General features: G+C 28.7%; 1 protein-coding gene across 1 annotated transcript in view; it reads right to left on the reverse strand.

Annotated features, from left to right (window-relative positions):
• The window catches only part of LOC107437740 (uncharacterized), a 58861-nt gene extending 51767 nt beyond the window's left edge, over positions 1–7094 (reverse strand). Inside the window, exon 1 of the mRNA XM_016049837.5 lies at positions 6569–7094. Coding sequence (XP_015905323.1) covers positions 6569–6780 — 212 coding nt within the window. The 5' untranslated portion in view covers positions 6781–7094. The remainder of the gene's footprint in view (positions 1–6568) is intronic.
• Between the last annotated feature and the right edge of the window lie 18535 nt (positions 7095–25629).

The following is a 25629-nucleotide window of genomic DNA, read 5'->3' on the forward strand; positions in this document are numbered from 1 at the left end:
AAAATACCCTATGCCTCCCCTCCCCCAAAAAAAGATACCCCGAAACCTCAAAAAATGCCTCAAAGAACAAAAGAACCCAAAAATGCAAATGTCATCAAAACCTGTGCTTTAGTGATAATAAATCTATCGCCTTAAAATTTTAAACCTCTTCTTTACATTACATAAAACTCGTTTCATTTAAACCAGGGGTTTCCAACTTACATGAGGCCGGGAGCCACAATTAAAAACATCAGTCAAATGGCGGGCCGCAACTTTGCCAAAATTTTATATAGGACTCTCATGTTTAAACGAACATTAAATATTACTGTCAGATTTGTATCAAGTTGTTCAAAACAAAAGTATTGAATTACAAATAATAATAAATATTTTCTTGAATAAATACTTTCTAGGATGCAAAACCTGAGAAAAAAAATTTTTTGCGCCGTTGGTATGTTAAATTTCACAGAAACGAAGAAATTAGTGTTTTTTTTTTTTAATGAAAGAAAAGTATTTTAAACCCATATAGATTTTTTTAAAAGAATTGTCCGCAAAAAAATGAAAACTTATACTTTAGTTCGCGGGCCACAAAAAAAGGCTTCGTGGGCCAGGTGCCGCCCGCCAGTTGGTAACCACTGATTTAAACCAACCACTGCAATACTTTTATATCGACATAACTCCCTTCCACTCTGTGATGGAAGAAGAGAGATTTTTGGGCTTTATCCAGAAAAATCAATGTAAGGAAGGAGAAATGAGTCACCGTTTAGAAAGTTATAAATAATGGGGGGAGGAATAAGTAGAGAAGGGTGCTCTACAAATCGTCGTCTGCAACAACACATAGTCAGCTGTAAAAATCCAGTCATAATAGATCATGGATTTTGTATGAGAAGAGAGGTCGGTGGTCAATGAACCATGCACAACAACATCAGAAGCTGGAATCTATCCAGCCTTTAATGAGGAAATATATCCATCAACTATTCAATTAAAATTAAATTTTCCGAACATTAATAGTTAAGGTAAGGCTAACGACCCCAGCTAGTTATACTAAACTACCGAGAAAATCAAGACTCTTGAAGGACGTTTAAAGCACCTTTAAATTCGAAAAACAATAATGCTTCATAAAATGCGGAAAACAGTAAAAAGAGATGTTGATCAAAGGGATGAATAAAAGGGGTTGAACATAGATACAGCTTTATAACTAGACAATCAATTAATTGCACTCTTAAAGCGAAGAAACAGAATAGAAAGAAAGAAAAAAGATTTATATTTCGAATTTAATTTAAAATAGTTGACCGAAACTTAAAATAAACATATGAAAAAGATGGACTCGTAACACTTCTACAACTATCGTCCAATTTATTTGAATTTCAAAAACTTGGACCAGAGACTTGTTTTAAAATCAAAATTAAAGTGTCTTTTATCAATCGTATAAGCAAATATAGACGGCTTCTTTCTATCATAAACGAAAAGTTCGAAATCAATGATGTCAAAAATAATCGTTAGTCAGGAAATTTCGTATAATATTTCATACAATTTAGGCATTAAACTCATGTGCGTTACAAATGGAATGATAATTTCTTTACAAGCTAACTAAAAAAGATACTTGCCTAAAAAAGAAACCATACCTTAAGAGCATCAGGAAACTACAAAAAGTTATTAAATTAAGCAAACTATCACGCAGTAAAAACTATTCTAATCATTCTAATTTCTAAACCATGTGCGCTAATTCATTTATTCAAAGTCAATGATCTTAGATTACCTTCACTTTTCACGTATAGTATTTATATTAAAATTTTTTTAAAAAAAAAAAAAACTTTTTTTTTGGTCGATATTTTACGGATAAAATTTTGCTATCCTTCAAATTCATCATACTAGCTGTTATTTAGTGAAGTACTACTAATTAATTTTCATATTTTAAAAGTTACAGATAATTTCTGTCAATGCATCGCAATTATTATCTTTGCCAAAATGCCTAATCTCTCAGTATATATTGGCAGCATCCTTTCTAAGCGTTTTCAGAAGGGCGGCCCGCCCTGCTTGACCTTTAATCCCGATAAATGCGCCCTCTTTGCCCTTTTTCGTAAAAATAAGCCGCCATACCTCCCTTAAAGCCACACATTCCTATTCCATTTTTAAAAAATTAATTCCATGTTTAAATAATAATTACACACAGGTAAAATTATCTGATTTTATAGGTTTGATTATTAAAATATTTACTTAGTTTGGATGATTCGCAACAAGTTAAATTTCTATAAGAATCTATTTTTGAGGGTGGTATTAGCAAAATTTATAAGGATTTTAAATTTTAATTAATTTTTAAATAATACCTTTTTTAAAAAACAAAGGGAACCTTTATATGTTCATTTTCAGTTCGAGTCATCGAAAAAAGGCTTTCAAGTTGTTTATTAACCTTTTTTTTAGATTATATACTTTTTTAAGAAAATTATTCACAGAGATTGTTTATTAGCAAGCCTTTAATTATTTTTATAAACTACAAATTTTTCTCCGATTTTAATAGTGAGAGATAATTATTTTTAGAAATATATATATATAAAATATAGTATAAGAGGATCATTTAAAAATTGTTAAAGTTCATTACTACATATTCAATTCATTATTAATTATTCATTATTACATATCACACAGTTTAATAAATTTTAACTGTGGATAGTGATTGCCCTCCTTTAAAAAAAAAAATTCCTAGGGAGAACTCTGGTATTAAGCATGCATGCATTTATGATTTGGCAAAAATAGAATTTCATTCATTAAAATTAAGAATTCACTCCCCCCCCCCAAAAAAATAATTATAATGCATACATTTTTTACTTACTACAGCTGAAGATTGCAAAAGTAGGAATTAAAACAGCACAGATAGATATTTACGCAACACTGAAGATGAATATTTTTATTTTTTTAATGCATTTACATTTGTTAAATTGTAAACTACACATAAAGGAATTTAGTTGTTTCACAATAATTTTTTTTTTCTTTCGAAATCTCAGGAGCTATTGAATCAATGAACTAGTGAAATTATAACACCCGACTCAGTAAGGTTTCCAATATTTCCATTTAGCATTGCAGTTTTAAACATTTTTAAATAAGTTTATGTTTAAAAGATTTGAATTACTTGAAAAATTATTTTTTTAAGCTGTCATGAAAAAAATTAATTTTAATTGCATACTTCAAAAATCAGTATTTCATTAATTTAACTCAGCTATTTCATCTAAATAGCATTTTAATTATTACTTTAAAATTAAAAGTAATACAGATCTTAAGAAAATAATAACACTGGTTTATTATTACATGCTTAATATAGATGTAATTACTGTCATCACATTATTACCAATAAAGCAAAATTGCAGAAATTCTACAGAAACCATGGAATGGCATAAAAAAAATGACCAATGACCAGTGCTTTTCTAAAAAAACTATGTAACTGAATTCTTTCAGATAATTTCTAAATTAAAAAAAAAAAAAATGAATTGAAATTATTTTTTCTCATCTCACTACACACAACCACTCACATATTCAAGAAAAATAGTTCATAAACCATGATAAAAATTGAATCTAAGAACATGAACACGAGGAAAAATGTAAAAAATTATGCTTAGCCAATAAAAAGATATAAATATATTTAAAAGAAAGGCTTTAAAAAAATTACTAAAATGACACATTCTATGTTAATTGTACACACTCTTTCTTTGTCTTTGTTTGGCATGTTCTTTCTTTTTCTGGGGATATTTCCGTATCCTGATCTGTCGCGCCAACTACAATCGCCAAGGTGCCAAATAGTTTTAAACTTGCAAATTTTTTTAAAAAAATTATGTGTAAGTTTGCCTGGGGGTGGTTACGAGTTACACCTTTCGACTTAGTCCCTTTCTGTGAAGTTCCCAAGACTTGGCGATTTTTCTTCCTCAGATCACGATACGGAAATCTCCCCTACTGATTTTCAGAAAGTTCCTTACAAAATTTTTATTTATATACTGTGATTATTTGTCAAGAACTAATAATAACTTTCATTTATTTAACATGTGAAATGTATATGGAAACTTTTACATTGACCACTAATAAAAAATTCTTTAAAAAAAACTGCTGATTGTTTCCAACATTAGATATGTAAATATTAAATTATTCATAACATGATTCAGTGTTAATACTATTTTAATATATCTAGAGAATTTGAATGTGAAACACATATAGACTTAAAGGCCCAATACTCAAAATCATTATCAAAAGTACTTTTGTTTGAATACACAGAGGTAGTATTAAACAGCATTAAAACATAAATAACATTTAGGACATGCAATGTTATCATTTGCTTATATGTAACAATCATCATTTGCTTATATGTAACAATCATCATTTGCTTATATGTAACAGTTTTACGTATATCAACACTCTTTTTTAGTGTATTTCTCCACGTTTGACACACAACGTCCAAGCAGTTTCCTGACAGAAGTCTTACATTCCACTTTTTGCCTAGATATTAGTGAGTGGACATATTTTATAACCGTCACTGAACAGCCAAACCAAATACATGAACATATGACTACCAGAGTCCAACTACGTAGCTTTGTAATTTTGAACCCAATCCAGAAGACAAGGAGAGTCCTTGATCAAGTATCAGGTAAAATTTGCCTCGTTATTAATAACTATTGTTCCTTAACCTTAACATCCTTTATTTATTTAGCTATCATGATATGTGTGTGGTAACAGTCATACAAGCGAAAGTTTAAAAACACTACACGCAATGCTAAAAAAAATGAAGTATTGTTTAATACATAATTTTGAAAAGAACAACTTAAATTACAATAATAAAATGTAAAAAAACCTATCAAGCTTTGAAACACCACACGTGATAATTCAAAGGTACAAATAGATCTTTTACTTATGAAATTAATATACTCATAAATAACTCTGCCACAATTTGTTCTTACAATTCAGAGGGGTGTAAAAAAAATGTATCTATTATCAACATCAAACAACCAGACTCATATAATATACACAAACGCTGATCGAGGAAATATTTTTATAATTACTAGAAAAGAAATAATAATCTGCTTTTCTTAAGTTAATTTTTTTCACATACCAGAATAAAAGAAAAAGAGAGAGAGATTGGTTTAAATATTTTTTTCCTACTGATAGATCAGCGATTTAAGTTATCGCGCTGTCGTGTTTCGCATTTTCACAGTTTTATATCAAATATCGTACATTTTAAAAGTCACTATTATGATTCATGTTAAAGTCACTTAAAAATAATACATCAGAATTTGTATTCAAATGATTATAAAATCAAACACCGAGATTCATATTCACGCAATGACAAAACCAGACATTGAGATTCATATTCTCACAATTAAATGGATAAATAATATCTCACATCAATATTTTTATTAAAGTGTTGCTAATATTCTGTGAATAAAAATTTCCTTTACACACTGTTTTCTTAAAATACCTAAAACAAGTTGTGGCACAGAACACTTTTAGATCTCTATTTTTAGCCTTTATTTTTACCAAACTCATCATGTTAAGTTTTATTAAAATTTAAATTCTTGAAAAAATCCATAACTTTCAGGCGTATTTTGTCAGAATGATGTAGCGGCGAAGGAAGACCAGTTACATGGGTTAATCAAAGCACGCAGAAAGTTTTACAGTTGAGATTGTGTTCACAGAAAGTTTCTTATTTATCTAACTCTGCAATCAACTTTATAGTAATAGTGATATTGGTTTCATAGAAGTTGGTTTGCTACAAAAAATGGTACCGAATATTCAAATATTAGCTTTGATGCAATAGGTTTTTTAATGCACTTCCAGATCGGATAAGTATCCATGCATGAAATCAAGGTCTGCTGTTGAACATTGGGGAAGCAGAGAGCACATAAACCAAACCTCAGAGAAATTTTACATTAAAAAAAAGTTACAGATGCTTAGAGATACTCATGAATTAAAATTTATAAACATGAAGAGCAGTATGAATATTTATATATAAGCTATGAAAAATAAACACAATATTAAATAGCTTTTGACAAAGTCAAAATGTCCGAAATTGCCTGTCAATATTGAATTAACTTTCTTTATTTTATTTAATATAGAATATTATTATTGGTGAATTAATAAAAAAAGTTCCTTATACTGCAAAATAAAAAGATATGAATCTAATGTGCATTTACAATAGTGTTGAATTACAATAAGAAAGAAAATTCCCAATAAGTAGGAAGTAGGTAGATAAAATAACCATATCAAATCAATTACATTTCTATAAATAACAATTTAAACATTGTAAGCAATTCTAGAATAAATGAGAATACTGATTTAAAAATGTAAGTAATCATTAAATATAACGATCGTGGCAATTCAATCAAAATAAATGGGAAAGACAGACATCAATCCATATTCAGAAAGGTCGAATGTTTACTAGATATAAAATTAGGCTTAGCGAATCCCAGCCATCAAATGTAAACATTGACATTTCGAATTGCCATTTAAATGACATATTCAATTAGAGGGTACTTAAGAGTCAACGTTAGTGATAAAATAAGTTAAAAGGCATTATTATAATATTAATAACAAGAAAAATGTATATAATACTCACAAAATTTGCACCCAATACGGAATATCATTAGGGATGTCGACTAGTCCTCGACGACTGCAATCGACTAAACCGCCAAGACAGGAACAACTAGAAGGACACGATGTCCTAGTGCACATAGGACCAGAACAATAAGTCCGAGAACACTCTAAAACCATAATATGGACAGAAATCAAAACTAATACTGACGTAAATATAAGCTTGAAGGGCGCCATATTACGTTGCCACGAACTCAAATAGCAAGTTAGGCTTCACGATACAAGTTTCGAGTTCCGCTATGCTTAACTCGATGTGAGTTTTACATTCTGTTCGATGTATTCCATAACATCTTGACCAATGTGTTTGATGTCCACGGGTGGACATCAGCCAGTATCCATGATCCATAGTATCATATTTTTATAACTACATAGATTCAAAGTTTACATTTGATGTGAAACGTCTATCGTCACTAAGTACACACTCTCCCTTCAACAACTCCCACGGATTTCTGCTACCATTGTCCATACAGAATGCGCAGATTTCTAAGACTATTTGAACTCGTGATGCTATTGGTTCAGATTTCCCACGTGATACGAATTGGAGCGTTGAAAGGAATTATTTCCCCTCCGAAAGAATTGTTAGTGTTGGTTATATGGGGGAGAGGATAGAATTTTTTTACTGAATATATCAATGGGAAAGATAATTTTTAATCGCTCATGATAGGTTATGTTTTATTTATCGTATTGCTTTGTTCTATATTATATTTATGCATTTTACTACTAACGTTAATATAATATTGGTAAAACATAAAAAAATTGAAAAAATTTGTATATTATAGTAATTAATGAAAAGATAAATTATAGAAATGACGTGTTTTCTATTTTTTATATACATTCTGATAAATTATTTTTTCTTTATTTTTCAAACTTATCCTATAACTTCTCATGGTTATTTTTAGCTATATTTTTCTTTTTTATTCCCGTTAATTTAAAATAATTATGATAGTAACAAATACATCTGTAAACGGAACATTAAATCAAAAAGTAAAATAGTTAGGAGGAAAATATTTATTTTTTCTGTTTATTTTTATAAATAAGAAATAATATTGTATCTGATTAAAAACAACTTTAAATATTTGTTTTTTTTTTCTTATTTTTTATTTTTATAAATAAGATATTGTTTATTTCTATAAATAAGAAATAATATTATCTGATTAAAAACAACTATAAATATTTGTTTTTTTTTCTTATTTTTAAAAATAACAATTTATTTTATTCAAGTCTTAACATAATTTTTATTTATATTTCAAATAATTTTCGTTGAGTAATTATTTTGTTGTAAAATGAATTAAGACAACGTTTGGTAGTTTTCAAAAATTATAAATTTAAATTATCACTGCACTTCTTCTAGAGGATATTGGATATTGTCTATGCTAAAGATATATATATATATATATATATATATATATATATATATATATATATATATATATATATATATATATATATATATATATATATATATATATATTTATATATATATATATGCTATTTCTATGACTTTTTTTATATTCCTAAAAAAGTAAAACCCTGTAGGCAACTTCAGGGGCCGTAATAGGGGACAAAGACACTTTTCGCACTATCTTTTAATAAAAAAATATTTTTAGTGTAATTCCTAGAGTGTTATTTATTTGTAAGGTGTGCGAACCCCCGTGCCGTGGGAGTTGTAGAACGCCACTGCTTAGCTTACTGCTGATACTTCGTAGCTAACAATATGTACGGCTACTGAATTAAGCGTAGGGCTATCATAGTTAATGAATTTGAGAATTCATATTTCAGAGGGACAAAGTATGAAAAATAAACAATAAATGAAGAAAATAAATAATTCTGTTACCACTGAGAAAAAAGGGGAGTCTCAATTTATTTATTCATTCATTTATTTATTTATTTTAATATTTATTTATTTACTTATTTAATTTTTCAATTTTATTTATCTTTTATTCTATTTATTTATTTATTGTTTAAATAGCGAAAAGAGAAAGTCACTCAAATTATTATTTGAATTATGAATATTCATGGTTATTGTTATTTTCTTAATTTTTATTTCTTCCTTTGGTATCAATGATTGTATGATGGTTTTAGTTTCTCTCAAGTTTTAACTAGGCTGAATTAAAAGTTTAAAAGGTTAAATCTAAATCCCTTTTTTATTTCATTTTTAAATTTATTATAGTGAAATAAAAAGATTTTATTTTTCAATAAAGCTTTTCGCATCTGAAAACACTTTTAATGAATGTTAATCATGTCCTATTTTACTGTGATTCAACTTCGGAAATATATATATTTATATGCTTCATTTCGCCGACCGGTCGGTATGGTGGTCAGGGAGATGACTTCCATTCAGAAAGGTCCCTGGTCCGAAACCCCGGATAAGGCATGGATGTGGTTTCCTTCTCTTCTCTGTAGTCTCTGTCTTTCTTACTGTGGGAGTACGTTGGTCCACCTAATAGGGTGTCAATAAAAGAGTGGTCAACAAATCTGCCCTACTGATACCCATATAACGAAAGTCAATATCCGGGTGGGCATTGCAAAAAACAAAATATGCATTATTTCTAAGTTTACGACTATTATTCTTAAGTTTTTTTTTTTTTCAATGTTCAACTCTGTAGTCTTGTTATTTTGAGCCCAATCCAGAAGAGAAGAAAACTCCTGCATTGGGACAAACTAGCATTCTTGGTAGGCATTTTGATAAAACTAACCCGCATTTGCGTTACATGGAAAGGAAAAGCACGAAAACAACCCATTCTTAGGCCGACTGCAAGAGATTCAAACTCATGATCCGTCTACCATTAAGGATATTTCATGTCTGCACCATAATTTGTGCGAGATGAAAGCAGAATTCGAATTGATCAGCCGACACTGAGATCGAACCTGGATCACCACATTGGAATGCGAGCGCTCAATCCACTGAGCCACAGCTGCTCTAGATAGATATATTAAAGCATTTAATAGGAAAAAATGGCAGATATCATCTGAGATTTTTTTTTTTTAATTTAAACAGTATTTTCTTTTTTTTTTTCTTTTTTCTTTTTTTTTGTTGGACAGTAATTTTTTTATCAACTTTTCCACTGTTTAAAAGTAATGAAAGAATTTACACGATTCGACCTATTTATCAAGGAAATTTCAAAATTTTAACATAGGAAGGTATTACACAAAGAGCAATGAATTTAAAACTGATCTGAATTAACTGATTAAATTTAAAACATTTCTTTTTTTGTTTATTTATTATTTTTTTTTCGTCCGGTTACATTAGTTAGTACATTCCATTTTTTTGCTTTGAATTTTTCCATACCCATAATTTCAACTTTATTGTATTTTTTGCTAAATGACATATAACATTTGGTAAACGAGATATCTCATTGTGGTAGATAAAACATCACTTTTATTCTTTATTCATCAAAGAATCTATTTATCATTTTTATTTTCGGAAAGCTCATAATTTATTTTTTCTATCAAGATGTTCTGCATTCATTAATTTATATCTTTGAATTCTCAACGGAACAATTAGCAGTTATTATATAAGAGAGAAAGAGGCGAGGATATTAAAAATGGAACGCTACACGAATGAACAAGGCTTTTTCAATGGTGAGCAATACTTTGATCTTTATTGGGTCATTCCCTGGTTTCGTAATCTCAGGTTTAGTTGATTAAGAATTAGCCGTCTATTATGTGATTTAAAATCGTAGGAACTTTATCTTTGTTCAACAATTATTATTTCTTTTTAAGCCTAAGGTTTGTACCAGCAATCTCATAACTCTCACGCGTTAGAAGAAAAAATTGAATGATATATTACAAAAAGAAAATTCAACCAAAAATATTCAAAAAGGTTATCAAAAATTTCGTGTATGTCCCGGCTAAACTGAGGAGACTACATAACCGTTTTGTTATACTAACTGAGACTAAAGCGGGTTTTACATTTAAAAAGGTAAATTTTTTTAAGGGTTTTTTCTTAAGATTTTTTTTTACACTCTAAGTGGTAACAAAAACCTTGGCTTTATTATTTTACTTCAGATTTAAATAATTTGATTTAAAACACATTTATTTAACGCATACAGTTAATCATTTAGCATTATTTAATAACTCCATTTTTACATATTTATCATTATCCATTTTACCATATATATATATATATATCCATTTTTACATATTTATCATTATCCATTTTGCCATATATATCCATTTTTACATATTTATCATGATCCATTTTGCCATATATAGCTATTTTTACATGTTTATCATTATCCATTTTGACATATATATCCATTTTTACATATTTATCATATCAAACGATTTAAAATGTATTTATTGGAAACTGTAGGCAAAAAAACCTTGCTTACAGTTGCCAATGCAATTACCATTTCACAAACACGGGAGAAAACATTCTTCAAAAAATGCAAATGTTTGCAGCTGTGATAACCATAAACTGTATACTTATCGAATTACTAAAAAAAAAAAAAATAATAATAATAATAATAATTATTAAAACATGCGTTTTCTACACAAATTACTTCATGTGTTCATTTTGGGACGCCCTGTATGTTATAACAAAGTGCCTTGGCCGTAAATCTCAATTGTTACAAAGAAATTGTTTTGTGTTCTTTACATGTTTGCAATAAATTTCAATTTCAATAAATCTCAATCGTTTTCTAAAACTGGCGCCGCATCATGAATACGAGGTTATGCTTGTGTTTACATAAATCAAAAACTTTGTTCCATATTGATAATTTAATAGTGTTTCATGTTTTTTATACTCCCAAGCATTTTATTGTCATAGCTGACTGAGATATTAACTACTAAAATTTTATTAGTGATTCTCTTGCTGAACAACAAATCATTATTTTTATTCCTTTTAAATCACAAGTCGAACAAGGTCGCTGTTTTACAATCTCAATTTGAATTCAAAGTTTCGTATCTGTTGCCATGTCTACACACAAATTGCATATGAAAAAAAAAAGACTTTATGACATTGTGTTTAATAAAACCAATCTCGGCGTAATGTGACGTGAACTCCTGTACTCATGGCTCTAAAAAGAAGCAATAAAGTGAACTAAAAATAAAAACTTCTACTCCATTAAAAATCGTTTTCTTCCGCATTGTAGTACAGCAACAATAACGGCAGACGACTCCATTCCTAGGAATAAAGCCATATTAATGTGTGATTCTGATCTGCTTGGAAACAATGGAATAATTAAATTGATATTTATAATCTTGTTCGTGGCATTAGTTGAGTGAGAAATGTTAGGGTGCTGCATGGTCTAGATGCGCAATGGCGTCAACACGAGAAAAGTTTCAGAGGTTGCGATAGAAATCGAGATAATTAAATTTAAATTTGAGGAATAATTTATTGAAGAATGATTAACTTATTGAATTTATTTATTGTAGTCTACCTGGTATGTAATTCCAGAAAGAGTAAACAGCAGTGACAAAATTATTATTAAATACAATTAATAATATAATAAATCGCATACAGATATAGCCTTCATTTAGGAAGAGAAATGTTTTAACTACCACTTAAATTAAAAATAGACGTATTTCACAATTTGGAAAATCTATATTGACACCAAACTCGACCACCCCTTCAAACTCGGCCCCATTTTCTGAAAATCATACTAGTTAGTGGATAATTTTAGTTTTTCAAATTATCTAACACTCTTTTTTCTATCTGATATGCAATTCAAGAAAAAAATTTATTTCAAGCAATTCATTTCACTTAAAGGACAATGCCATCATGTCTGAGCCTAAATACAAAAACCTGACGGTTGAGGTATTTATTTCTGAGAAATCCAATTCTGCAATAAAAAAAAAATGGAGATTTCCTTGTGAACTTGAAGATTCCCTTTTTAAAAGCCCTGGCTCGAGATTTTTTTTTTGGGGGGGGGGAGGGAGACAATTTTTGCATCATTGAATGCATTATTTAAAAATATTTCACACGCGTTATTTTAAATTTCATATCCTAAGCCTATTTTTTTATACTATAATGCATTCAATGACTATACCGTAAGGCGCTCCGGTGGAGCGGTTGGTTAATGATTGGGTCATGGTTGAAGAGCTAGGGTTAGTAAGTTCGATCCTGGTAGCCGACAAAACAACTGACATGTATACGCAGCTAGGCTCATGTTAAATCTGTCGTGACTGAAAGTACATTTGTTAAGGTTACTTGTTAAGGTTAATGTAAAGTGCGGGGGGGGGGGGAAACGCACCACCATGAATAACTTTTGATCTACTAATCAGATTTTCACGTTCTAGGACTCTATCATAATGGATCGAAGAGGTAACCTCAAATATGCTATTTAATAAGCACAGACGATATTGTAAGTTACGAAATTAGAAACAAAAGCGTTTTATCTCTGAATACGTCTTTTTTTCTTTCTTTCTTTTTGTTGTTGACGGATTTGAATTTCTGGCCCCCAAAATATAAGGGGTAACCTCAATCTGGGAAATATGATCCCCATTCCCAATAGTTTGGTCAGGAGAGCGCTCCAAAGTTTTGACCCCTTAATGTTAATTTTTCTTTTTTTCATATTTCGCTGTATCTCGAGAACTTTTTAAACGAATTAAAAAAAAATTTGCATACTATTATAAAATTCGTTTATCCAAAGATAGTACCATACAAAAAATAATTTTGAGTAAATATTTATAATTTTTTAGTATCTTGTTTAATAATGTTAAAAAAAATTTGAAATGTAATGTATACAATTTTCTGCATCATTTTAAAAAATATAATTTTACACGGCAAAATACAAAGTTTAGGCAATATCGGTTGAAAAGTTCTTGGAAATCAAATTTCAAAAAGTCAGATTTTTAAAATTCGATTTCTCAAGAACTATTCGATCGATTTCACTCATCTTTTTTTTTTTTTACTAGGTAAAATTATATTCTTTAAAATGATGCAAAATTGTACACCTTACAATTCAAAATTTCTTCGACCATTATTAAAAATAATAAATATTTACTAAAGGTTATTTTTTTGCATGGAATTATCTTTGGATAAATGAATTTTATAATTTTGTGCAAAAATTTTAATTCGTTTTATAAGTTCTCGAGATATAGCGAAATAGGGTAAACTAACCAGTGAAGGAACACTTAAGCTTCACTTGCCTTTTAAAAAATCATATTAATTTCAAAATTCATAATTTTAGATAAATGACAGTGTCAACATATTTGTTACTAATTGCAAATTATGTAAAAAAAATTGTAGAGAACTTACATAATATTGTTTTAAAGTTTTGGAGGTTCAAATAACAAGTAGCAAGAAGACCAAGTGAAAGAACAGCTCTTACCAGTGAATGTAGTACACCCAGTAAAGGAACATTTAATTTTGGTTATTTTTTAAGGCTCTTTATGAATTTATAAGCCATACAAATATTTAAAAACAAGCCTATTCTTGAAATTATAGCATATAAATACCTGGAAAATGCTAACTTTTTTTTGTAATCATTAATTGAAAATTAAAGTGTCAACATATTAACACATACTGTTCATTCACTGGGAAATCTATGTCCAGTAAAGGAACATGCCTGTTCTCTCACTGGTTAGAAGTTGTTTTTCGTATTTTTAACATATTTTTGATGCGGAACATCACTAAAGGTACAAGAAAATTAAAGTTTATCTTTTATTTTCATTAACTTAGAAAAAAAAAACAGTAACGGAACACTTGTTCCTTCACTGGTTCTTCATTGTTTGGTGATCCAGTGAATAAACACCCCCTTATCTCAGTACTTAATTATGCTATGATGCTTTAAAAAAAATAAAACGTAACTTCAATAATTATATTTTGAATTCTCTTTTTCACAGTGAGAAAAATAAAACTATTACATGCAATTAATTCCACTTCAAACATATGAATACAAACATTCACCTTATAATTTTTTCAAAGAAACAAGGTGTTGCAGAGGTAATAACAAATTCAAAATTTTTTCCAGAGAAGTCTATTTGACCAGGTAATCCAAAACATTGCTAGATGACGTCCTATTGTTTGGCAGTAAGCTATTGTTACCAATCAATCTAAAGAAGAACTTTCAAATTCTTATTTTTAATCAATATATATGAAATGTTCCTTCACTGGGTAGTGTTCCTTCACTGATTGGTTTATCCTACGTAACAAGTAAAATTAACATTAAGGGGTGCAAACTTCAGAGCTCTTTCCTGACCAAACTATTCTGACCCTATTTTCCAGATTGCGGTTACCCCCTATATTCTGGAGGTCAGAAATCCGAATACGTCGAGAGAAAAAAGGTATGTTTGTTCAGAGAAAGTACGTTTTTGTGCCTAATTTCGTAACTTAAGATATTGCCTGCAGTTTTTAAAAAAAAGTATAAAACTAGTAGCACTTTCTAGGGTATTTATAATTAGAAGTACAATATATTTTCATTTTTATGGATAATAAATCAATATCAGTGATAATGTGTAATTACATGGTAGTAGTTACAAATGAATTTTTAATTAAATATGTAAAATAAATAAAACTGTATGAAGCTTTCACCTTTCAACAATTTGACTTTGAACAACTTTAAGAATAGTAACCATTTTTTTCCCCTTTTAACTTGATTTCAATCTTTTGCTTTAGCGTGATTTTAAAATCTTTAGCTTTTCTTTTTTCCCCTTTTCAGTTAATGCTATAACTTTCAAGATTTTTTCTGATACATCATTTTCGCTGAAGAAATATATATATATATATATATATATACATGTATATACATAAACGTTAGAATTTGAAGTAAGAGAAAGAGAATGTTCTAAAATATGCGGAAAAGTATGGTTCTTTCCTTAAGCAGTCATCGTCTGCAATACAAAAATGGTGCGATCACAACGGGAAAAAGAATCGAACTTTTATATTCTTTTGAATTTCATGTCAGAGTTCATACTTGGTGACCCTCGACATTTTCTGAGGATGTATCTGAGATTCATTGAAAATTCGGATACGATTTATTTATTTCTTTTATAAAAGAAAAAAAAAAGATTGAGAGCTGCAAGAAAAGAAAAAGAAGAGAAAAAAAATCAGAAACCCCGCTGAGGTGCTCGGATGAATGATGAGCCGAAACGAATATCGAGAATGCTTTTCTTTCGAATTTTTTCTTCTTTTTTTCGACAGTGTATCGGGGGTGCTTTAGTAAATATGAATATTAAAAGCATGAATCGACTGTTGCATTTATACGAATAATAAAGAAATAAAAAAATCGTCTGCTATTCACGTCTAGCAGTATTTTTACATTTGTTCTTCAGGTTCTCTAAAAGCTTCTTCTGTTAAGAGTATTGATTTTAATAGAAATATTTTTCTCATATTTTAAATATACTCATGAAAAAAAAAAAGTTTGATCTCGCAGTTGTGTTACCTTGCAATCCGCAAAAGATGAACTGCAGAGCATTTCGGAAAAACTAAAAAACTGGCACGTTGATTTCCGAAAACTCACTGTTATGCCCTTTCCAACTAAATATATTCTTAGAGCAGAAATATTTTTTATTTTAAATAACTTGAAAGGTAAAGCTGTGATGTTTCGAATGTGTTTTCAGAAATTCTACTACCAGTTTTTTCAGTCCGAAATATTTGTTACATCCAATTTGATATTAATTTACTATTTGATATTATTATATTCATTCGATATTTTGATATCTGCTGAGGTTGGATTAAGAGAAATATCAGTGTTCGAAGTTCCAGTTAAATTCATACTGGGCAGTGGCACTTGAACTTAAAAAAAAACATTGATGTAGGGTATACCGGGCAAATGTATACCGGGCAGTGGCACTTGGATGGCACAACGTGTACAACAGTATTGGTGAGTTATACACGCCAAGACTCATTGAAATTTTTTTTAAAGATAGTTATGCAGCCTTTAGAAAATTATCCAAAATCCATAGAAACCTTACTACTCAAATTAAATAAAATTTTGGAAATTTGTATCAACGAGAAATTTTCTAAATGTACAAGAATTTTTTGTCAGATATTGTTGTAGGTTTTAGATCAACCCATAATTGGTAAGTAATCTTTTCTCGTGTGAATATAATAAAATCACAACATCGTTGTTCAAGATTAACTGTATTTCTAAAATCCTACTAAATCCATAATAATCTTATAATGCCTAATTTTGTTCAAACTTATTTTAATATAGAAGACTTAGAACTACACATTCAAAAGCTACATTAATTAAGTTTTGAATATTTAACAATTTAGAATTAAATTTTCATTTTATCTCTTATCAATTCATGCATATAACCTAACTAAATGAATCATTAAAAATATTTAATAACAACAAATAATTGTACTTCTATTTTATTTATCTTTTTGGTTTTTGAATCTCCACTACCAAACGTATTTGAAAAAAAAATAAAAAATAAAAATAAAATACGCAATTTGAATAAAAATTCCAAAACTAACCTAAAAATACCATACCTTCCCCTTTTTAGAAGGGGCACATACAATTTTTTTAAGAAAGTAGGAAGTGTCAAGCATACTTTAGTGTTTAGTATGTTGGAAGTGGTACGCATTATTTTATTTTTACTTTCATTTCACTTAACATATTGGTTTTTAAATTTCCATTACGCAAACGTATTTCAAAACAAAAATACAATTTGAATAAATTATAGTTCTCTTTAGCAACCTTTTTAAAGATTATACCACCACGTTGTAGTCAATATTAGCAACCACGATTAGTACATTTAAGTGATAAACATAGAGGAGATACCTTTTCATTTCTCGAAGTTTGGATGAACGATTTTTCATATTCATTATTTTCATTATTCGAAGTAAACAGTGAATACGAAAAAAAATCGTTTTGTTTAATAAACGTTTGTCATAAGCTTTTTTAAAAACGGGGTTGAAAAAATTTGTCTTTCAAAATGGGCGATGAGTCAACAGGTATGAAATCTATGCAAGTTTATGAATTGTCAAATATAAAAATTCTTTTAAATTTAAATAAATTTTTAGTATACTTTTTCCGAGTACCTCTAAATAATGTTTTATTTTTTTAAAAGAAATATTAAACGTTGCATAAAATGATTTCAATATAGCAAGGTTTGTAGTTATCCTGATATCCCAGATTTTCAGCTAAATAAAACTGTCCTGATTTTTCCTGACTTTTTGCTTTGATATTCCCAAATTTTGTACACGTTCAGAAGACCACTATTTTCTACCAAAGTAAACAAGGATTTTAATATAATCGATTCGAGTCAGAGAACAGGAAAATATAGATTTTCAATTCAAAATTTTTTTTATTTTAATTAATAATGAAAATAGCTTTGATAGCTTAATTAAAAATTTTACGTAATCAAATTTTTATGATGATGAATGATGATGAATTCAAGTTCAAACACTCATTTATAATTTTCAGCCAATTCAGCTACAAACCCACGGCAGTAATTTTATCAAGGAATTTTTAAATGGTGAATTAGGGAATCATTTAGTAAATTACTTTTTTTTTTTCTCTTTAAGATAACTAAAAGAATTACTTTAAAATTATTTAAAGATTAGGAATCTTAACTAGTTTAAAAATTTTAATCAAATATGATTGCTATCATGAAAGAATATTCACTGTGACTGATGCTGTTTATTCTTTTTATGCAACACTACTATAAAATTTTCTATATATTGATATTAAGCTATTAGGAATCGTTCAGCGCTTTATTAATTAAATTGTGCTTTCTGAGATTTTATGATCTAAATAAACTAGTTTTGAAATAAAAAATATTAAAAAAAAATTTATTTTTAGAGACAATTATATCTATAAATAGAGTAAATTATATATATAGTACTTGAATGTTTGCCTTTTTTAAAAGTAGTATGGTGTATGTATGCTGTTTTCCTCTTTGATTGACTAAGAGGCCTGATATTGTCCCTCTTGAAAATTGCTTGAAACTTTTTAAATTTTTAAAATATTCAAATCAAACTTTAAAAAATTTTTTTTTTAATTATTTTCAGCGCATGCACAGAGTATAAAAGTTATAAGTATCTACTTTAAATACTTATAACTTACGCAGTTGTTGATGATTTTTTTTTAAATTTTTAAATCAATAATTTTATAATTAATTTTAAATTGCTCCAGAAAGTTGTTACAATTCCACTGAATATTTTTAAAAATATAGCAAAAAAACGTATGACAATTTTTTTTTTAATAATAAAATTGTCCATATTTTTAGAAATATCTACGTTAGATTTAAGAAATGTTATGCGATTATTAAAAACAACAACTTAATTAATTGGTACAAGTTCCAAGCTCATTGCTTGATTTTCTGGCATAGGGCGTTCAGAAATACTTGTTATTTTTCGTAATTGATTATAGATCTCCCAAACCTCTGAAAGCTTGAAATCTTATTGCTAAGTATTAAAAATCGCATGAACTAAACACCTCTAGAGTTACAAAATAGCCCTTTAGTTATTTCTTGAGAAATTTTAAAAAAGTTACATGTTATACGTATGTACATACATATGGGAATATATAATATGCGTATATATACATTGCGTATATATAAAAGTGTATAAATACAGGGCCTAATTATCGCCTAGGTCCAATAGGCATGGACCTAGGGTCCACAATTTCTGAGGGGCTTCAAAAATTAGTAAAATGTCTGATGAAAGGTGTTGTCTATGTGTTTGTTTAAGTACTAAATAAAAAATAATTCCAGCTTACAATAAAAAACAATTCAGCTAATCAGTGACTTTTAGCAAAAATCACTGATTTCAAATATTTGTGGTCACCAAACTATTTTTATTTTGACATAACATCGTTCTGTTGTTTTATATTTTGCTTTAATTTATAGATGCGTAAACTTTATCTTAAAAAAAAGATCTTCAATCGTCTGCTTTCAAAATTTCTTAGAATGTTTTTTTGAATCATGCATTTCAATAGATTCTTTTTCATTATAAGGACTACTCTTCAGTAATTTAATTTCAAAATATTTTGTAAGGGGCTCAGAAAATTAGGTGGGCTTTGGGCATGAATTTGACTTGATCGGTCCCTGTATATACACTGTATATGTCCCTGTATATGTCCCTATATATACATATCGCTGGTTCAAAACTAAAACGACACTTCTGCACTCACTTCTCATGTTATTTGAATGAGAAGTGAGTGCCGAAGTGTCGTTTTAGTTTTGAACCAGCGATATTATGCGTAGCATAAAATGCATCTCATATTTCATGGTTTTTAATTATCCAGATATCCCTAACTTTTTAACTAAAAAAGATTACTCTATTTATGAACTAAATATATACATATTTTTTCATTTCGCGAAGTTCCAATTTGCCTGAAAGTTATTGCAATTTAATTTTTTTGACAACTTTTTCACACTTTTTTTTTATTTACATTTTGTTTTGTTGCGAAAAACAAATTGACTTTGTAACGTGAAATTTCGAAGGTATATAGAAAAATGTAAGGAATACGATGGGATTAAAAAAAAAAAACATAACTTTTCTTAACTAGCTCGGAATTATTAATTGTTAAACTCGTGTTAAATACTACGTGCTCCATTTAGCACTTCGTAACTAAAATTACAGAGGGGCTGAAAGAGCTATTCTCATTTATTAACTTATAATTTTTTTTCTCATTCTCATTTCAATTTGTGCGAAAGTTATTACCACTTTATGCGATTTTCGCCTTTTCTTTCACTTCTTTTGCTTCGAACAATTCCTATTTATTCCTCCTTTTTTTTTCTTGTCTCATTTCGTACGCTCGCAGTTGACTTCATGTTGAAAGTTACCACAAAAAAAAAAAAAAAAAAAAAAAAAAAAAACCCAACAAAAAGCAACAAAAAAAAAGAAAGAGAGAAATATTTTAATAAAACACTGTAAGAGTGTGAGATTTGATGCTACTAGATATTAAGTTAATATTTTTTATCGAAATGTTTAAAAATATAAACGGCAAAAGAGAAATTAAAACTATTTCTAATTTTAACAGTTACACGATAGAAAGTTTTATTTATAAATATTTAACAAGTGAAATTGAAGATTAACAACATGTGCTAAAAAGAGTAACGATTATTTTAAAAACGAAATAATCTTTTTTAAAACGATTTTTAAGAAGAAACAAAACTAAAATGATTGAGATATATGTACAGGAGTTGTAAGCGATAATGCAAAGTTGTTAGCGAAGTTATAATGTAATGAACCTTATATTTATTTAAAAAAAGTTGCTGTTTTATTATAATTTCCTTAAAAACTATAGTTATATTTATTTCGTAAAAATGTAAGACGAATTACATGTAGTTTATATGCTTTAACAAAGATAAAACATAGTTAATAGTTAATCTTTTCAAAAATATAACTTAAATCAAATATTTGGGAATAGAATTAATTTACTAGACTTTTAATTTTCCTTAATTTTTTAAACTACTCGATCATTTTAGAATTTTACTTTGTATTTGAAAGTAAAATATCGTGTTTTAAAAACATTATCAGCTAACAAAATTACATAGAAAAAATATATCATTACACTTAATTAGTAAACATAATCGTTGTAGAATATTTAATTATAAAACAATATTGATGTAATTTTAAGTTTCAGGAAATATAAATAGTGGTGTTAAAAAAGAGAGATAGTTTACTTCTCATATTAAAAATGCATTTGAACGAGATTAATAATTAATAATGATAGAAATGTACGAAGAAAATTTTTAATTGTCAAGATAATTTATACATTGCAGTTCTAAATTAAAATTGCAGTTCTAAATCTGACATAACGAGGCTCAATTGAAGACGAGTATAATCATTGCTTGTTGTAATAATAAGTCTATTGACAGAAGTTTCATTATTAATAAATAGTGACAGTCAAGGACAGTTTACTCCTTTCGAAATAAAGGTAGAAATCAAAATTTTTTACTACCAGAAATGGTATTTTTGGAAATTGATAGTGCAATAGCAATTGCTACATTGATTTTGAGGATATTTATTTATGTGCGAGCTTTTAATAAAGTCTAATATTGTCAAGAAATTTAGTAGTAAGGTATTTATCTTTATAAAGTACCAACTTCATAGTCCCTTTGGAAGTCTGGAATTTTTATTCGCATACATTTTATTTGAAAAGTAATATGGATGACGGTGTGTATTAAATGAAGGAGATTCATCTTTACCACTTTTTAAAAAAAAAAAAAAAAACATTTGAGGCAAAGGGGAACTTTGCTTTCAAAGAAGTTTATTGTAAACTTTCAATTCAAATCTTCGTGCCGAATTTCGCGTCGTTAAGCATTATTTTATTATCTCAAAAGCACATGCAGTCACAGTTAAAAATAGAGATAACAAAACGTAATCATCCGTTTAAAGAAGAGAGCAGGTACTACCTGATAAAATAATTTATTTATTTCGCAGTTTTGAAAAGGCTTGGTGATAATATCGAGTTCACAGACTTCAAGTTTCCTGATGTTATCAGGTGTCAAAAAACACTCTCATTGATAAGAAAATGCGGCCATTTCCAAACGATCACACAATAGAACAAAAACAAATAATGCAGAGGAAGTAAAAATCTTCTAGTAAACAGGCAAAATCAACAACTAATAACAGATAGAGCGAATTTCTTGCGCGACATAAATTAAACCTCAATCTGTGATAGTCGATGTATAACTTAAAAGGTGGTCCAAACCATTTTGGAAATAAAATATGATGGTATAATCATTTAATGCATCGGCTCCTAATGCAGTGACTGCAGCACCCTGTTTAAAACATAACAGTGCTATGAGATGTGTGAAATTTTTCGCTATTTTTTCAAAGAAGAGCGGGATATTTCAACTACTATGCCATATTAACAATCTAAGTAATAATAATTTTTACTCCAAAAACAGCAAATTTCTAACATGAAGCAAAATAAAAAATTTCAATCTAGTTATAATTAAATTATAACTTTCGGTTTAGTTGAAAGTAAATTAGTTATCTCATTTTAAGAATTTATGCGACACTGTAATCAATGTTACTGGGTCAATAATGAATGCCGGAAGTGTTGCTCATTTATCGCTACCCAGTGGGCACCTATGAACCAGTCACACAGCCACAAATACTTGTTCATAGGGTGGGCCACATTCACACATCAGAAGACAACACAGAGAGAGAAATATCCATGCCCAGAGCGGGATTCGAACCCGCAGCCATTGGCTTCGCAATCCGACACGCTAACCACTCAGCCACCTGGCCGGCTTGAAATGGTTATGGCAGGGCTGAAAATTCCTTTTATAAAAACGAAAAAGAAGTGATAGTTAAATCATTACAGTTTTAGTATGTTTTCGAGGAGGGAAATATTTTCCTTGACTTTTGCCATGATGACTACGATGAATCAATACTATGATTCAGCATAGGCGTAGCGTGAATGAAATTTTTGAGGGGGTAGGGTGGCGTTTCATATATATATAGTTAATACTTTTACTTCCACTTAACTTAAAATAATTTTTGTGCCAATTTTGACAATAATTAAAAGCCTTCGTGGAAGATGACATTCAGAGCATATATTAAAACCAAGTCTGCATTTAATGTTTTCTTTTCTTCAAAATTTTTAAAAAAAAAATTACCGTGAATTACTTTTGATCTTAAGTTCAGATTTTCAAGTTCTAGGACTATCTGGTATAAGGGGGTGGCCTCAAAAATGCCAATTAATGAGAGGCAGACGGTATTTCAAGTTCCGAAATCAAACACAAAAATTACCTTTCTCCGAATAAACAAACCACTTTTTTGACGTATTTGGCTTTTTGACTCTCAAACGTTTGGGGTCATCGCAATATGGAAAATTGGTTTATCAGGTTTATCCATAGGTTTATCCCATAGTTTTTTCAGGAGAGCTTACTTTGAAGATCTTACTTTTTGCGTACTTTGCCATATCTGGAGAACTTTTTAAAGGAAATGAAAAAAATTTCAGACGATTATAAAATTCGTTTATCCAAAGATAATTCCATGCAAAAAAAAAAAAAAAAAAAAAAAAAACTTTTAGTAATTACTTATTATTTTATTCAATAATAGTAGACAAAATTTTTAATTTTAAGATGTGCAATTTCCGACGCGATTTTTAAGAGCGCAATTTTACATGGCAAAATACAAAATTTCGACGAAATCGGCTGTATTGTTCGTGATAAATCGATTTTTAAATATATGACTTTCCTTAAAATTTGATTTCATAGGAGCGGATCTGCTCAAACCATTTTGCACAAATTTTGCATTTTGACATATAGAATTACATTCTTTAAAATGTTGAAAAAAAATTGCAAACCTTACAGTTCAATATTTTTTCGACTATGATTAAATAAAATAGTAAAATATAATAAATATTTACTAAAAATTAGTCTTTGGATGGAATTATCTTTGAATAAACGAATTTTATAATTGAGTGCAAAAATATTTCATTCCGCTTAAGAAATTCTCGAAACACAAAAAGTAAAGTTAATATTAATCCTGTCCAAACTATGGGACTACGTTTCCCAGATTGCGGCTGACCTCTGTATTTTGGGGTCCAAAATCCGAATCCATTGAAAAAAGGTATGTTATAAAAGGTCAGAGAAAGTTCATTTTTGTATCTGATTTCGTAACTAAAATAACGTCTGCACTAATTAATTAGTACATTAATTCATTCTCTAGGACCTTCAAGATTGAGTCCCAGAACATGAAGGTTTGATTATTAGATCAAAATCTATTTAAGCTGGTTCTTTTCCCCCCTCTTTTTTGCGAGCTGTACAGTCCTATTTCAAGGTATGATAATTTTAAAACATTTGATTTTCAGGTCTATTTTTAAACAAATAATTATTAAAAAGATGATGATTTTTTAAAATTTTTTTTAAACGTTTTATTAGGTTTTTCAAAAATTCTAAGATACACTTCTTTACATAAATAATAGGAATTTATTCTTATAGGAATTGTGTTTCATTTTAATTTTCAAACATGGAGTTTAGATTTAAAAAGTACTACTGTTATCCTAATAGTCAATAAACATATTTTTAATAAACGAGTAGTACTTATTGTCTGGGCTTGATCGCTATTTGATCGCTTTTTTTTACAATACCAAAAACGTAAAATTTTTTTTACGGATTCGTTTTAAACCCGAAAGATTATGAGAAAATCAGATCCATCATGATGAACTTAATTTATTATTCAACAGTGTCATTCTTTGATACGAAATTCCCTTAAAATCTAAAAAAATTAGCTTTTTTTTTTCTACGTACAGGCCACTTTTTAATATTTTTTAAGCAAACCGTTCTTCCGTGCATGGTTCTTAAAAGTAATTCGATAATCAAATAAATAGTTTAGAACACATTCTTTTGAAACATGTCGAAGCTTTGTGCTCAAACTTAATCAGTAATGGAAGAAGGATATTTCGAATGAAATGGAACCTTATAAGAAAAAAAATTACGAGAATATTATACATACGTATTATGTATGTATGATACGTATTTAGCAAATTATCACCATTGGACCCATCCATCTTCTGATCGATAGGTACCAGATTGTCTGAGTAAAGACGGCCTGCGCGCAATGCTAACCACCATGCCGCTGGTCACTAAGTGGTATATCTATTTCATTTTCCATTTGTTTTTGGAAGAACTAATGCATTCAGTATTTTCAGTTCCATGAATAATTCAGAAAATAGTTTTCAGTCCAAGGAAAAAAATAATTAAATTGAAATTGCAGCTATCGCGACAAGTTTGCACTAGCCTTGATGAAATTTTGCCTACTACTTCTTTAAATTTTATTCTTAATCTTATTCTTCATCTTATTCTTAGTTCTATTTTTTATTCTCAATTCTATTCTTTTATTCTTAATTTTATTCTTAGTATTATTATAAAAAAACTCCCGCATCCAAACTGGTTCGTCTATTCATTTTGTGTGTGAATGCGGTCGGTTATCACTGCGTCCACCGATTCACTTATATGAAAATTCATTTGATTATTATAACAGCCGAATCACGTTTTTTTGGAATAAGATAAATTCATAGAAAATGATGCATCCATTCTATGATTGTGCGTCCATTGATTCACCCTATTTGACAATTTATTTCATTATTACAATTAAATTATGGTTTTCAAAATATTATTAAAAAAATCACCCGCATGCAAACTGATTCGTCTTCTCATACT

This window comes from Parasteatoda tepidariorum, chromosome 6, assembly GCF_982258835.1.
Source record: "Parasteatoda tepidariorum strain Cologne lab strain chromosome 6, Ptep-v5.0, whole genome shotgun sequence".
In the NCBI taxonomy this organism is placed as follows: domain Eukaryota; kingdom Metazoa; phylum Arthropoda; class Arachnida; order Araneae; family Theridiidae; genus Parasteatoda; species Parasteatoda tepidariorum.